The sequence below is a fragment of the Anopheles bellator genome, chromosome 2 (genome assembly GCF_943735745.2).
Source record: "Anopheles bellator chromosome 2, idAnoBellAS_SP24_06.2, whole genome shotgun sequence".
In the NCBI taxonomy this organism is placed as follows: domain Eukaryota; kingdom Metazoa; phylum Arthropoda; class Insecta; order Diptera; family Culicidae; genus Anopheles; species Anopheles bellator.
In genome coordinates, this window is record NC_071286.1 from 52,544,921 (window position 1) to 52,559,611 (window position 14,691).

The 14,691-nt window shown below is 45.2% G+C and overlaps 1 protein-coding gene across 1 annotated transcript in view; it reads right to left on the reverse strand.

Annotated features, from left to right (window-relative positions):
- Positions 1 to 5,993: 5,993 nt before the first annotated feature.
- LOC131207699 (lachesin) overlaps positions 5,994 to 14,691 on the reverse strand; it is a 61,437-nt gene continuing 52,739 nt past the window's right edge. Inside the window, exons 8-11 of the mRNA XM_058200326.1 lie at positions 13,000 to 13,164; positions 11,247 to 11,306; positions 8,580 to 8,651; positions 5,994 to 6,160 (exon numbers count right to left, since the gene is read on the reverse strand). Of these exons, the coding sequence (XP_058056309.1) occupies positions 5,994 to 6,160; positions 8,580 to 8,651; positions 11,247 to 11,306; positions 13,000 to 13,164 (464 nt within the window). The remainder of the gene's footprint in view (positions 6,161 to 8,579; positions 8,652 to 11,246; positions 11,307 to 12,999; positions 13,165 to 14,691) is intronic.

Here is a 14,691-nt window from a genome sequence, read left to right on the forward strand (position 1 = left end):
CTAGAAAAGGGAACGGCGAGCTCCGCGTCTAGATGTAACAATCATGATCGTGGGGAGAAGCCACTAGTAACCGGTTAGCAACAGCAACGGAATCTGAAATTCTGGGCCCGGTCTCTTAGTCTAACGAGAAATTTGCGGGAGCCACGCAAAGCGACGCCGTGACAGGAGACTTACCAACGGGAGACTTTTCGACGAAAAACTGTAACTGTTTGTTGCAGGCGCAACTCCAGTTTAGCGGAAACGTACCCCAGTTGCGAGATGGCCCCGTGCTCCCATCTCATAAGGGATTAACACTGAGGGTCCCGGAGGATAGCGCTTCATGCGGCGGATTTCAGTGCTTTTCTCGTTTTTCGAAGCTGCGCTACCAACAGTCGGTGGTGATAAGAATGCTGCCTCGTTGAGCAACAACAACCATACTCCAGGGGCTTCGCCAGGACACTGCCACCAACGACCATTCGTGCGCCGTACCGAGCAACATCATAGCTCTCATCAGCCAGCTTTACACCGGCGAAGGACACTTCCCGGTGCGGCTGAAGCATTCTTCAAGTGTTCGTCAGTGCAGTCATTTAGCGAAGGTGATCGTTCTCAAAGGACATAGAACCAAACACACGCGCGCACACAAGACAGACAGTCTTCTTCTTGGGTTTTCTTCAAAGTTTTCCTTCCTTGTTTTTATTTTTTCCGCGTTTTCTGTTCTCCACTTTCGTAAGCTTCTTTATAACACTCCGTTCCGCTCGCTCGCCTAATGATTCGAATGTGCAGGCGTCTCACAGGTTATGCCTGTCTATACAATCTCTTCCCTCCGGCCATTCTACACGTTCCTTCGTTCACCATTCTTTTCACGCTTTATTCGCTATCTTATCAAGTATCATGATTTTCAATATCTTATTTTTCTGCTTTGCTTTATTTTAAGTTTCCTTTTTATATCAGTTTTGTTCCAGCTATAGGCTTTTGTCCTGTTGACCATTTCGTTTGCTGCATTATTTACATAACGCTTCACACGCCTCTTTTGGGGTTTTGCTCATTCTCTACGCATATGTTTTCGCTTTAGATTGAATAATTTTAATGGCTTTATTGTACATCGGTTTTGCTCGATCAATACTGAATATTATCGTGATCTACGACCATCGTTGGCTGCGTTTCCTGCTTTTTTCACATACGCCCGTTTGCAATTGAGCGCATCCGCTCTAACTTATGAGCTAAGGTGACGTCGTGTCGCACCACTTTCTACTTTGTGTGATGATGGCGAAATATGATTTTTACACCGCTATATACACAGTTGATGTTCGAAAACACCCGAAGAACTAGCACAAATGAAGGTGATGGTAAAAAAGCGTCAATGCGCCCGTTTGCGCGTCACGACTTGGCTTTTCGCTTAACAAGTGCTTGTTTTATGTAGAGATTTATTAACAATCGTACGCCGGATACGCTGCTTCAAGTTTTCCTCTCGTTGATATGTTGTCACTTACGTTTTGTTTTCTTCAATGGTTTTTGTAAGCAGAAACGAGATCATGGCTTCCGGTGAACTGTGTGATTATAAGAAAACATCTTACTTTGTATTTATTCCGATGGCCCAGTGGTTCTTGATTGAAAGTTGTAAACCTAGCAAGACAAACACAAACATTCTTTGCACAAGTCAAGGAACTGCGGGAACCGCTCTGTCTTTTCCCATTTTCCCGCACATATCGCTCACTCTAGCGGTGTACCTTATTGCGACAGCGGGGAACTGGTTTTGTAAGAATTAGCATTTTTCAAAATTAGTTTTCAGCCGCACTCGAAATCGCCCATTTGTTGGACGATATTATGTTTACCTTTGGCAAATGATTGCCGGGGTCTTCGGAGCAGAAACAACGTCATGTCGAGCCGGTACCGTCCTCGCGATTTACGTCATCGCTGGGTTAAGTTTCTCGTGACGTGCAGCGAGGAGACCTTTTTTAGCAAAACAAGTCTGCCGCTTAGAGAGCGCTGGGACGAAGAATCAAAGTTAAACACGAGACTGCAAGCAGCAGCGGCAAATTCGTCATCGCAATTCCGCGGCATCAGGATCCGAAGGATATTTAGCTGCGGAGGGCTCTCCTGCCTGCCGTTGGCGGATGACGACAATGCAGATAATGTTGCTTATTTTGCTCCGGCTCCGGTACCGATCAGTCATACTCGAGCGTGTGCACACGACAAGCCATCGAGTGCCTACCGATGCTCCGGCACGGTCCTTGTTGCCTTCCCCAACTCGGTGCCGTTTTACGAAATCCTCCGCCTTAAATTGACATTTCCGACGTGCGGTTAGTCGCTATTTCAGTAACAGCCGAAGCAACCGGCAGCGCGGAATCAATATCAACCTTTACGTGCGCGTAAAAAAAGGAAACATCCAAAGCATGATGAAGAAAGTATCTTTTCGAATGCTCGAACCGATACTGCCGCGAGGTATCAGTTTGCATGACGTGGATTCTACGATTTCCTATCGATTGCTCTCAGTACTCGGTTGCGAATCAACCGCGAAAAAGCCAATCCATCCGCAATATTGTTGAAGCAGCCGGGGCTTGCCGGTGGAGTGGCTGACAGTGGCACGGTAAAGCGAGCCATCGTCGTGTGGGTTGGTGGCAAAAGTAATTTGGTTTCCTTCCCGGTACCGGATGGGGGGAAAAGTTTTTCCAGTCGTCTCGATTGCCCTTTTCCTGGAGCGGCTAAACTTTGGCTAAAATTTACGATCTGGCAAATCTTGCCTTTTCGTTTCAATTTTTCATCCACCATATGCGTCAGGAGCTGCTCTGCGTCTTGTCATTATTGACACGATATTATCGTTTCCATGTAACTGTACGCATCGTTCCGCACGAATAAGTTTCGATCCGATGGCTCGTACCACAAGTGAGTTTTTTCTTGCACTGTTTGTATATTTACAAGCATCAGCAATGTGGGTCGGCTTCGAATGTCGCGTGCACGGTTAGCATACGAATGGGGGAATTATGCCTTGGAATCATATTTTTCAACTGCATCTATCCGGGGAAAGTATTCTCCATTTAGTATTTTTTACCACCCAACCTGATCGATCATAATTTGTGCTCATCGTGTGGTCGGAATACCTGAACGGATGCGATGCCAGATTTTGTGAATCCTTCAAACACCAATCGATTATTTTCTCCGATTTACCCTGGAACGCCTAGGGCGTACCGAGATTGGTTGCCTCGAGCGATACTTTTAATTTTAGAATGGCGGTCGGACATAACTTTCACAGAGATTTCCGGATCAAAACAGCACTTTACTTCGAACTGTCAATTATGATCGGCTGTCGATTGAAGTGATGGAAATCACCATTCGGTGGGAAACGATCAATCATCGGATGAAGCCAACTGGTGGATGTTGGATACGATGAATGCGAGACGCAGAGTGAGAGGTTAATTTCTCTCTATTTCTCAGGTGGACTTCAGGCGGGAAGCATAGTGCTTTTCTAAAATAGAGATTTGCCACTCCGCACACCATCGATTCATCAATGAATGGCACAACTGACAGAATGTTACAGACGACTGAAAGCTGAACCCAGCGTTGCACTTATCACAGCAGGAATATTTAAATTTGCCCATTTACTTCGAACTGACTTGATTTGCGTTTAAACATTGCACAAGCATAGGGCCATACTCAGAAAGAGAAAAATGGGAGTGATAGACGGAGTAATATGAGGCCGGTTTCAAAAGTATTAGAACTTGTTTTCCAAAACCTATTTTCTTATTCTTGCTTATCTATTCTGTCTCACGTAGTCAATCGATATGGTCAGGTCCTCAGCAACTTGGTTAAGTGATGGTGATTCGACGCTTCAGCTCGTGGGGCCGGCTCACTTTTCGGTGTCCTTTGAACTTTTCGGTCGTCTGAGAACTTTTCGTACTTCGCTTCGGCTCAAGGTTGCTGCACCATAGGCCACTATCAACATTTGGAAAGCGCCCGAGCACTTAATTCAGTTTTTTTACACAAAATATGATACATATTCTGTGTGATGCTGCTAAGACCTTTTGTTCAATAATCAATCAATAATTACAATTCGATAGTCAATGAAAACGTCAATGATAGTCAATTCAACGTCAATGAAAAACACGGGGAAATGGAAAATCATGTACAGCATATTATATGCACAAGAAATTCTAGAAGTTGAAAGAAATTCGAGACAACAAACAAAAAAAAGCACCGCACAAAGAGGTGCCTTGGGTCATAAAATGGACAAGGATTGAATGAATATTAAAATGAAAACATTCTCTCATGAGTGGATCAAAATCATTTTCCTCACGATCCGCGATTCACGATCAAAACTAACAAAACGGATAGATACACGATAAATACAATCACTTAAGCCAAAAACTCTAGACCAAGGACGAATAATAGAAAAAATAAAAATGCCTTACGAAATTGTCCTGTCTTCGCAAAAACATAAAAACGTCTAATTAAAAGAAGGATTTTGAGACGAAAAACAGGAGAGTCTCTAGTCTCTAAAAAGAGACGAAAAACAGAAGAGAAGAGACCTGTACGATCAAAGGGTTGAAAAGAATTTCGTGGAAACCGAAAACAAACGCGATTGTTAATGTTAGATTAAAATTATTTGCAAAAAATATTTGTTACGTCGAAGAGTAAAGGACTATTGTTTCGAGATTCAGCAGTCAACGTGGAACAGCGCAGTTTTTATTTTCGGAGTCCCAATTCAAGTCAGGCAAAAGTAAAACAAACGCCTTTTATGCATAAAAGCGATACTCTGGAGCGTTTCCCAATGCAAAACATCAATGTGTATGCAAATCGGAAATAAGTCAAAACACCCATAGAATCTGTACAAAAAGGAAACAGAAACAATACAAAATGGCCGCAATTGACGGCACGAAAAATGAAAACGTCGGAAATACATAGGCCACGAAATTTCTAATACTTTTTGAACGGATCACGTACATGACTCCTGGCCGGTTAGGGTTCACGAAATCTTGGGATGATCGCAATTGCTTCCGGTTTCTATGTTTATGTGCTAAGTTTTCAATCGAATTGGCCTAAAACATTTGAAACGGGGCAAAACGGTTGAGAAACTAGCAGGTCCAGTCGCCAATGATATGTTTCGTTTCTTTCCTTTCTCGATTACATAACGCGGCCTGGACGGGGACATGGGCCGCAACATAATTTGCCATTTGCCGATGGGACATAAATAATAATTTGCCCCCACGCAACTGCCCGGGAATGAACTTAAAATCAATTAAATAATCATCAACGGTTCCCGTTGGCGTAGTGCGCGTTCGGGTGAATTTATGGCCATCGCATCGCCGATGCCGCAATGCACTGCGCTGCTGCTGCCAATTTTAGTCCCGTGCCGTGTCTGATATGTGTAACATCTGTGGGAATGACTTTGGACGAAGCTTGAAGCGCAACCCGGGCGTACGATTGCTGCGCCAGCCGCTGAGAGCGACCATGCGCCTCCATTCGAAATGCACCGCGGCTGCGGCCGGTGCCATTTGCTGATGTTGCCATTTTCATGATTTCATGGGAGAAACTACGTATGTACAAAGGGTTTCTACTTTTCTATGCGTAACTTTGCTGCTACCGTAACCTAAACTTGACCGTTAAAAATCAACACTACACTTCCGTACCGGTGGTCATCTGCTAGTGGCGTGCGAACCGGAAGTTTGGCGCAGTGCACTAACGAAAGGGGCTTACTGAAAACGTTGACTGCTCAAGAAAGCTCATGAATAACTAACTGATTCCGCTGGAACACTTTCACAAATGAAATGATGATTTTTTAAACAATCAACCAATTGGTTCGCAACGCCACACAAAGGGAACACCGGCGGCGGAACGTTATGAAGCATACTTTCTGCCCTACGCCTCCTCGCGACCGCACAGGACTTTGTCCTTGTTGCGGAGAATGTCGGGCGACAGTTCCGGCGATTCGATTCACAGCTACACTTTAATCGATAACATGCAACCCACTGATGACCCACACGCACAGCTGATCCTTCCGAGGATGCGGGCTTTCACTTTCATCGTCCAAGGTCTACCGCCGGTGGTCGGTGATCGAGGTGATGCAGGTGAATCAGCGGGAGCAACTCTAGCAGCAGCAAGCAACAGGACACCATCCGTAGCCAAGACGTCAACGAGGATGCTCCGCCGTTGTGGAACGCCCCGGGGGGATGTCGTATCGCTGGACCTGGTGCGGAAGAGAACGAACCGGAAAGGGCAGAGAGTTAGAGCCTATTAAACGGGCGAGCTGCGAGGGGATTACGCACAATGAGCTGTTAATCGCACCCGAGTTAATGGCTTCGGGTGCCAAGTAGCGCGGCGCGGCGCGTTGCGGCGAAATTGATTGGCATAAGTCAGACGAAACGCGGAACACCAGCTGCGTGAGACGTCGGACTGGCTCGGTGGGTGAAGTTTTGAGCCAGCGAAAATCACTCGCAGCTGCCACACCGTCACCCCGGAGGCCAGGAAGCCCTTTTCCACGCCGGCACAAGGTGCGCGTTGATAAATGTGTGAATAATTGAGGTATGCTCGAACATAATTAATGGTACTTTACAAACTCCGGCGATCGCCCCGCACTAAGACGCGCGAGGCGAAACAAAAAAGAAATGGAGCTACTTTGGGTTTGGGTGGCTCGGTGGGCGTCCTGAACTGGCCCCCGGCCGGCGTTGTAGCTGTCAAAGAGGAAATCTATTCCACTCGCTTTCCGACAAAAGCCCAAGCCCGAAGTAATTAATTACCTTCCGGGGACAGTCCGACAAATAACACCCCGCTCTAGGGGGGAAACTGTCGAATGTTACTCCTTTCACGCCCATCCTTTCCGGGACCCGGGATGATTAGGACTCTCTCGCTTTCGTCCTTTTCGGGTCCGCCCCCGGGCCGTCGCCGGACAAGGGATTCCGGTAAGAAAACCATTTGTTAACAAGCGGCAAAACACACATACACACGTACGCCAGGCCGGACTCAAGATGAGTTGGAAAGATTTATTGAGCTGCGGCGCGCATCGCTGAGCAGGTCACCGGGCGGGGCAGAGGACGAAAATCGTTGCATGATTTGCAATTACAAGGCTCACGGATCGGCAGCTCGAGAGCGTCTCCGTGAAGCTTTGGGTACCACGTGCTAATTGGGGTTTTATGTTCTGCCGGATAATTGAATAGTCATAGTTGGCACTAATCTGGCCGGAAAAAGTCGCCCATGCCGGGAATATTAATGGTAATAAAGTGATAGTGATAATTTGATTGTCGACTTAATTTACTTCCGCCCCGGGGGCCTCTCTTCAATACCGGTGATTGATGAGATCGGTTAAGAGGCTGACCGCTTGTGCTGTGTTGTTTGCTAATGTATTTTTGTTTTTTTATGAACGAACATTAGGCATTCCGATTCCATCAGGCGTTAGTCACATATTGTATTCTTAGCTTTTCATTTCGACCGTCATGTTAATGGATTTTTTGCTCAATGAGAATGTTCAGATTTATGCTTCTCTGATAGTGCCATAGCGTTCCATTCTAACCGGGCGACAACAAGCTCTCGATGTCCTGTTGCTGCCGCTGCTGTGTTTTTCCAGCAATGAAGTGATAATTGACTCGTAAATTTCTGTCGGATGTTTTCCGAATTTCCAGCACGTTCCAGCACGTTGGTGGCGCGGTCAGTGCATCGGGTTGCAACCGCCAAGCAACGCCAAGCGTGGTAAACCATTACATTCACACGGCTTGCTGCTGCTGGTGTCCTTAGAGTGATTCCAGCCGCGCGTGTGGAGGGAATTGACTGGTTCCCGCGTACGTGATTGTTTGGTTCGATTCAGGTTTTTTTCCTACCCTTTTTCCATTCCTTCGCCGGAATATAGACATTCGGCCCTCTAATAGTGCCACATTTTTCTGCCACACTGAACACATCGACGGGGGTTCGGTTTTGGGTTGCGAATTGCTTCCCTCCCGTTTTACACTGTTCGCGGCCCATTTCCATTTCCCTTTTTTTCTTTTTGTATTTATTCGGAATTTTCCCCAAAACGGTTTTCCGGAATGCATTCGAACAATGCAAAACCGGGGGTTGAGGAGGGCCTTCCGCAGAATTGATTGCCACTCGCCACATAGACGGGGGAATCACGCTCGCCACCAAATCCTCGTTGTGTTGTGGGATTTTCATTTTCACGTTTTTTAAACATTTCTCCGATTTAGATTCAAGTGGCAGTCATAAACGACAAACAAGCTAAAACCAAAACAAAAAATGGTGAAAAATAACCGCAACATATTCTGTGTTTCGATTGTGGGTTGCTGTCGGCGGGCGAATTATCGAGCCCTGACCGGCTGGGCAGACTCGGCCGGGTTGTTGTGGTAGCGTCGATGATCCGCCGATTTAGATATTCATTTGGGAAAGGTGAATATTTATTGTTGAAACACTCAAACAGCCACGCGAGTGATTATGATTGAATGGATGACGCTAAATTGCCAACCATAAATCAGGGCAATTGAAAATGCATTTCAACAGCAAATAGTTGGTGCCTGGCTAGAGTAACCACATCTTGTGTTACCAAAAACAATGGAGCACACAGAATTTATAGAATGCTTTGAAACTGTCGGTTAAACTTGGATACTTTTGGATACAAAACTCACCATCACCTTTCCACTCCTCGACGCCGTAGTCTCCGACCATGGTAGGATCGTGTTTTTTATTTTGTTTCCGTCCTGGAAGAGAATAAACACATGCGTTTGGTTAGCATACTTAGCGTAATAAATGTTATTAGATGACCGTCCGCAAAGGCAGTGAAAAGTAATGTAAAGCATAAACTAAACTTGAGAGAGACTTAGGACACACCACCGCACTATGGGGAATTTGTATGGGATAAACGGACAAATTTGTTTCAGGAGGAAACCGCGGACATTTTCAACGTTTTTGTTTTCTTTGCATGTGTTTTGCTTACATGCAAAATTTTATGTGCAATGTACGCGTTAAAGTATAATAAATACCCTTTTTTCGACATTTTAAAGTATTTAAACGGCTGAGTTATACAATCTGCGTGACACCAAAATGTATTCATGCATAGTCTCCTGCAAATAGCGAACTTTTGCTACAAATTAATTAATGTTTTCCTCCACGATAAAAACATTTTTAAATATCTGGCTGGGGAAAAAGTAATCGACGTTTTTCACGATAGATGCCTTCAGTGATCGATATCTCGTGAACTATCTATCGTACTTAGGCTCGTTTAAAAGCCGATATTTTACACTTTAAAAAATGCTTTCACTGTTTTTTGTTTGTTTCATTTGTTTGTGAGTCAAAGGGGGGTTAACAATGTAAGTAACTGTCCGTTGTCCCATCTGTACAACGAAATGTTACGCATGTCTTTACTGACTCGCCAGAGAGTCTGGGAGCTTGGCAGAGAAGTTTTAATGCATCCACAGTCCATAGTCCATAGTGCATCCATAGTCCGGACCTTGAACATAACGATTGACATACTATCCAATTTTTATCTACATTGAGAACAGTACTTTCATGATAGGATCTGCATATGCAAAAAAAAAGATGCTCTAAAAGAAATAAATATTCAGTTACCCATAATGCACATCGAAAATTCTGAAACAGTCGCTTAATAATTGCAAAAACTACATTTAGTTGTTCGAATACAAGATCGACATTTTACCTAGTTTAACTAAATAACAGAAAAAGTATAAAGTTTAAAAAGGCAATATGTTTCTTATGGCCATTTTATAGACAATGTAGAGACCAAGCGCCTCCACTGATGCCTAGAAGCGTTTTCATAAAATAAGCCTAGCGGGCAAGGACTGATTGAGAAGGATGCAAAACTGACTGGAAAAAATTGTTAAACTACTTAAATCTTAATTGCAATGCCTAGTTTAGTTGCGCAAGGCCGCGAAAAAATATTTCTGCATTACAAAAGTTCATGAACTGTATTTGTTTCAAAGTTTTCTATACTAATTTCCGATAAAAATGTACAAGTAATGCCAAGCATTTGATTGTTTCATATCAAAGAATTACTTTTCGAATGATATAGGTACATTACATTACAAAGGTTAAAGTGGCTGATAAAAGTTGAGTAATTTTTATCACTCTTTCGACTTTGGCAGATCTCGGAAGCTACGCGAAATGGAAGGTATCGCTTATAACAAATGTATCTATTTTGGAAAAATATACCTAAGATCCTCACTTATTAAAGTTGGTTTATGAACACCTTTTCCCCATAGTGCACCACTTTTTGCGTAATTTTCTGTGCCCCGTATTTTGATTGTTGATTGCAATGTGATTGACACCACAGCCAATGACAGTTCGATCATCTACGGATGACAATTCCGCTGACAGTAGTTTGAATTCAATGGATGTGATTTTCCTTTTCAAAGCAGATGAATTTAAATACTATGTTGAAAATGTGGCAAAGGAAGGCATAGGATGAGGAAAAGTAGAAATGCTGTTTGAGCAAGGTATCGGTAGATCGACATTGAAATTGATGCCTAACCAACGTACCGACGGACCACGAAAGCCCATCTCGTAGCGAAATCGCCGTTCAGCTTGACAAGTAGTCCTTCTGACGGATGAAAAATTAGCTCATCAACCATCGAAACGGTGATTGGAACTGATCGGGGACGAGTGAACCGAAGACTCGGCGAACGAAGTTCGATCGACATCGAACATCGAAAACACTCGTAGATGTTTGTCGGGAAATTGATTTACTGCGGTCTGCGTCTGCGAACATGAAGGTGAGAAACAGGAAGTGTGCGCCCGAAAAAGAAAATTGCGATCCGCACTCGAATCTGCATTGAATCGCGGAGATTTTCTCTCCATCGCCATTCTTTGTGGTCGACCCAAAAATGAAACGGAACTCAAACTGCTTATCAAGGCGATGGGGCAAGGCGGCAGGAGGATGTTTCAGCAAAGCCACCGGTACCCGAGAGATGGGAACGGGGCCAATAGGAAGTTGGGCGCTTGTTTTGCCGGCGAAAAATCGTCGTCCTTGCTACCAGCGCGGGAACGGCTGTTGTTGCCTCTCGGAAAATTGGTGAGAAAATATCGAAAATGGGAAAGCGACAAAAAATGGTGGCCGCAGCGAAAGTCTCATGAATACACTAGGAAGAGAAGGCCCGGGTTGGACCACCAAGCCCGATCGTTTGCGAAACGAACGAACTGCGGAAAGCCCGACGGAAGCCCGGCTGAAGTGGAGCATCATCGGTGGCGAATGGTGCCGGGACGGCGCCCTAGGCCCCGGGAAGGTGAACGAGCTCGATGGATGAAATGAAAATACGTTTTAAAATTTACATTTAAATTACCTTTTGATCGATTGTTATAAAGTGATTCGGTTGTCAATATTGTCGTCGGGGCCGGTATTTCTGCATATAAATTAAAAAACCGAAGGCAAATGAAAGGCATCATTAGTAGGGCGGTCACACGGCAACGAACGGGCCCGGTGATGACTGTTGATGTAAGTAGAGAGATAGACAGAGAGAGAGAGAGCGAGAGATCAAGGGAAATGTGGCTTCGGAACGTGAACCCCCTGGCATGTCTTTTTATTGACCTTCTGGCTGACTCGGTTCTCGGGTCTCGGTATGGGCATGCTGACCAGCCGGTGGATGTTTCTAATTTTCACAACCAATTGCGTCGCCCACATCGGTGATGGCGACCGAAACGGAGCAGCGAAATTGGGTTTTCAATTTTTTCCAATCAACCAACCGAAGCGATGGCCAACCAATAAACAACCCGTCGCCGAGTTGTTTACAAAATTAGTTGATGCGAAGCAGTTCACACCTAGTCAGGCTTTGATTGCTTTCGAACGCCTCTCGATATTTATAGGAAACAATTCACAAAACTCAATCTTCAAAGCTGCAACATCTAGAAAAGGATATTTTACGAATTTTTGAAACTTGTTGACAAAAATGTAACTGACTTGTTGACTCCCTATCCTGTTGCATAATGAAACTCCGATGGATTCGCCCGGAGGGGAAAACACAATTGCATTCGACCACAGCAGCACATTGTAGCCGCTTCGTTTCATTCCTGCGCTGCGCCAACAATGCTCGCTTTTTCGTCCTTTCGTCACGGTTAGGGGTCATCATTTTATTGCATTGGTCACATTTCGGGGCTGCAAACAATAAATAACGTCTACCGACACCAGTCGACCGGTGCCCAATACATCAATAGCGGATTTACAATCCCACCGCACCCGAGTGGCCGATGCTGAGCTCAGGATCAGCCCAGTCGTAAACACGGCCGCCGCGGTCGGTAGTCGGTGGTGTGCTGAATCAAATTCCGGAACCTGGTCGTGCCTGCACGCACTTTCAAGAGCCACTTTCTGTTTCGTTGCAATTCCATTAGCCCGGAAAACTCAATTACATTCCTCGATGCACCTCCTGTGCCGGTGGTGTCGGTGGAGACTCGCATCGTGACTGCATCTCCCCGACTCAGGCACGGTTCCAATTTCCAAAACATCCGTTAATTATGCAATGAAACAATGGGAATGGGGTTTTGCGTCGGCATCAAAAGTTTATCCTCCATTATGCATTCGCCCATCGGCGTTAGTGAACCCTCTCGGCCACTCTCTGCTAGTGCCAGCCAACGTACGCATGGCCACGGAAAAACCGGCGATCGATTTGATGAACCGCGTCTTCGGTTCACTGGCAGCTTTTTATGTGTGCCTCCTCTCCGAACAACAAAAAACCGGTTCTATAGCTTCAGCTCAGCATATGATCGAATGACGTTCGAAGCGCCGCACTACCGCGAAACGTTAGCATCCGGAAATGGCCCGAACACTGCAACCCGGCTGGCTAGTGTCCTTTGGACGATTTGGAAGGTGAAGAGGAACAAAAAAGCATACGCAAACGACCCAAAATTCGCTTCCGGGGAAAACTACTGCTTTCGCAGGCTGGCCCCAGAAAGGATTCGCTGTGTTCGCTGTGTGGCCACCCTTCGGTCTCGGAAGTCTCCCTGTTCGCGGAGCCACGGATTTCCGCTGATCTCTCGACAATGGAGACTACGACGGCATACGGCACGCGTACGAAAGGGTTGGTTTTCGGGTGGATCCGTTACCGTCCAATTTGATTAGTCCATCGGTTTCGCCTAATGAGTTTTTGGCCACGCATCGGTACGATCCGAAATCCGCCGGCCCGACAGATCGGATCTTCAGGCTCATATACTTCGTGTAGCCCGTGTTGCGGGACATCGTTTCGAACTTATCGCCCGTGCGGGAGGTATCTGCAAGAAAAAGGACAGAGAGAGAGAGAGAGAGAGAGAGAGAGAGAGAGAGACAGTGTGAGTCCTACGAGAGCACAGGTTGACCGATGCTAATTACACTACAACGGTGAGTTCTGCAAAACGGAACTATCGAGCTCGAACGAGTACAAATGAGTGGTAAATAGTGGTCAATAATCATGTTTCCATCCCCGTAGGAAGCGCCTAATAAATTCAATCTCTTTTGGAATCGGCCATGGACACATAAATCATTCAATGAGTGCGTCACAGACCATTACTTTATTACTCGGTTTTTGACTAAGCTTTTTGGGGAAACACATTTACTTTCCATAAGCCATAATTACTGGAACGACGGTTGTTCAGAAATTGCATCGCTTTTATGTTGGTGATTTGATTTAATGTGCAGCAGAAAGGACCTGCTAATGACGAACACGGAACAGGCCGAAATTGAGAGGCACATCCACCACCGATTACCGTTTGCCGTGAATGATTTTATGGCGGGCGGAAGCTTGCTCTCCATCGATCTAATTCCATGGTCCGCCAGGTCGAGAATAGTAAACATCAACATCGATGAGGGTTTTTGGGGTTCGTTTTTTACCTTCCTCTTGAACATGTGCCAAACTGTCATCGATGACTGAGTGCGAGAGATCGATAATGTCCAGTGTTATGCGTCGCATGCATAGTACTCGTTTCGGTAATACTATAATCAACTAGCTGCCCCGACAGACTTCGTCCTGTCTCCTTGTTTCCGTCTTTGAAATTCCCTTTTGGGTTTTGGAGCAGGTGTAATACTTTCGCCTTTTTGAGTATAGGAGTGTTCGGGCGAAATCATCACTCTGACATGGATGACAAAAACTGGTCGCATCCTGTTCTGTGAAATATACTCTTTGGCCATTCTCCAAGTGTACGGCCAAGTGAATCACAGTGGGGAAAGGGGAAAGAAAAAATGCGCTAAATTGCTTTCTCTCTTTTTCTTTCTCGCTCTCCTTCTCTTGCTCTTTTTCTCTCCCTTTCTTTCTCTTTCTCTCTCTCTTTTTCTTTCTATTTCTCGCTCTCTATTTCTTTCTCTCCCTCTCTCTTTCTCTCTTTATCTTTCTCACTCTCTTTCTTTCTCTCTTTCTCTCTCTGTCACACTCTCTCTTTCACACCCTCTCTCTCTATCTTCCTCTATTTTTTCTTTCTCTTTCTCTCTCTTTCTCTCCCTCTTTCTTTTTCTCTCTCTTTCTCTCCCTCTCTCGTTCTCACTTTCTCACACCCCCTCTCTCTTACACTCTCTCTCTCACACCCTCTCTCTCTTCCTCTCTCTCTCTACAATCGATTTAGAGACCACAGAAACCTAAGAAACGATACCCATATTGCCCTAGGACGTATTTTAAGGATTAAGGCTCCCCCCCATCCCCTTCCCATCGTCCTAGAAGGACCAAATTTGGTCAGGTGACTATTTCTCAGGTGACTATCAACAATTGTGCAAGATTTGACTCGTTTCGATTCATAACTTGTGGAGTAATTAATGTTTTAACGGTTCGTTTG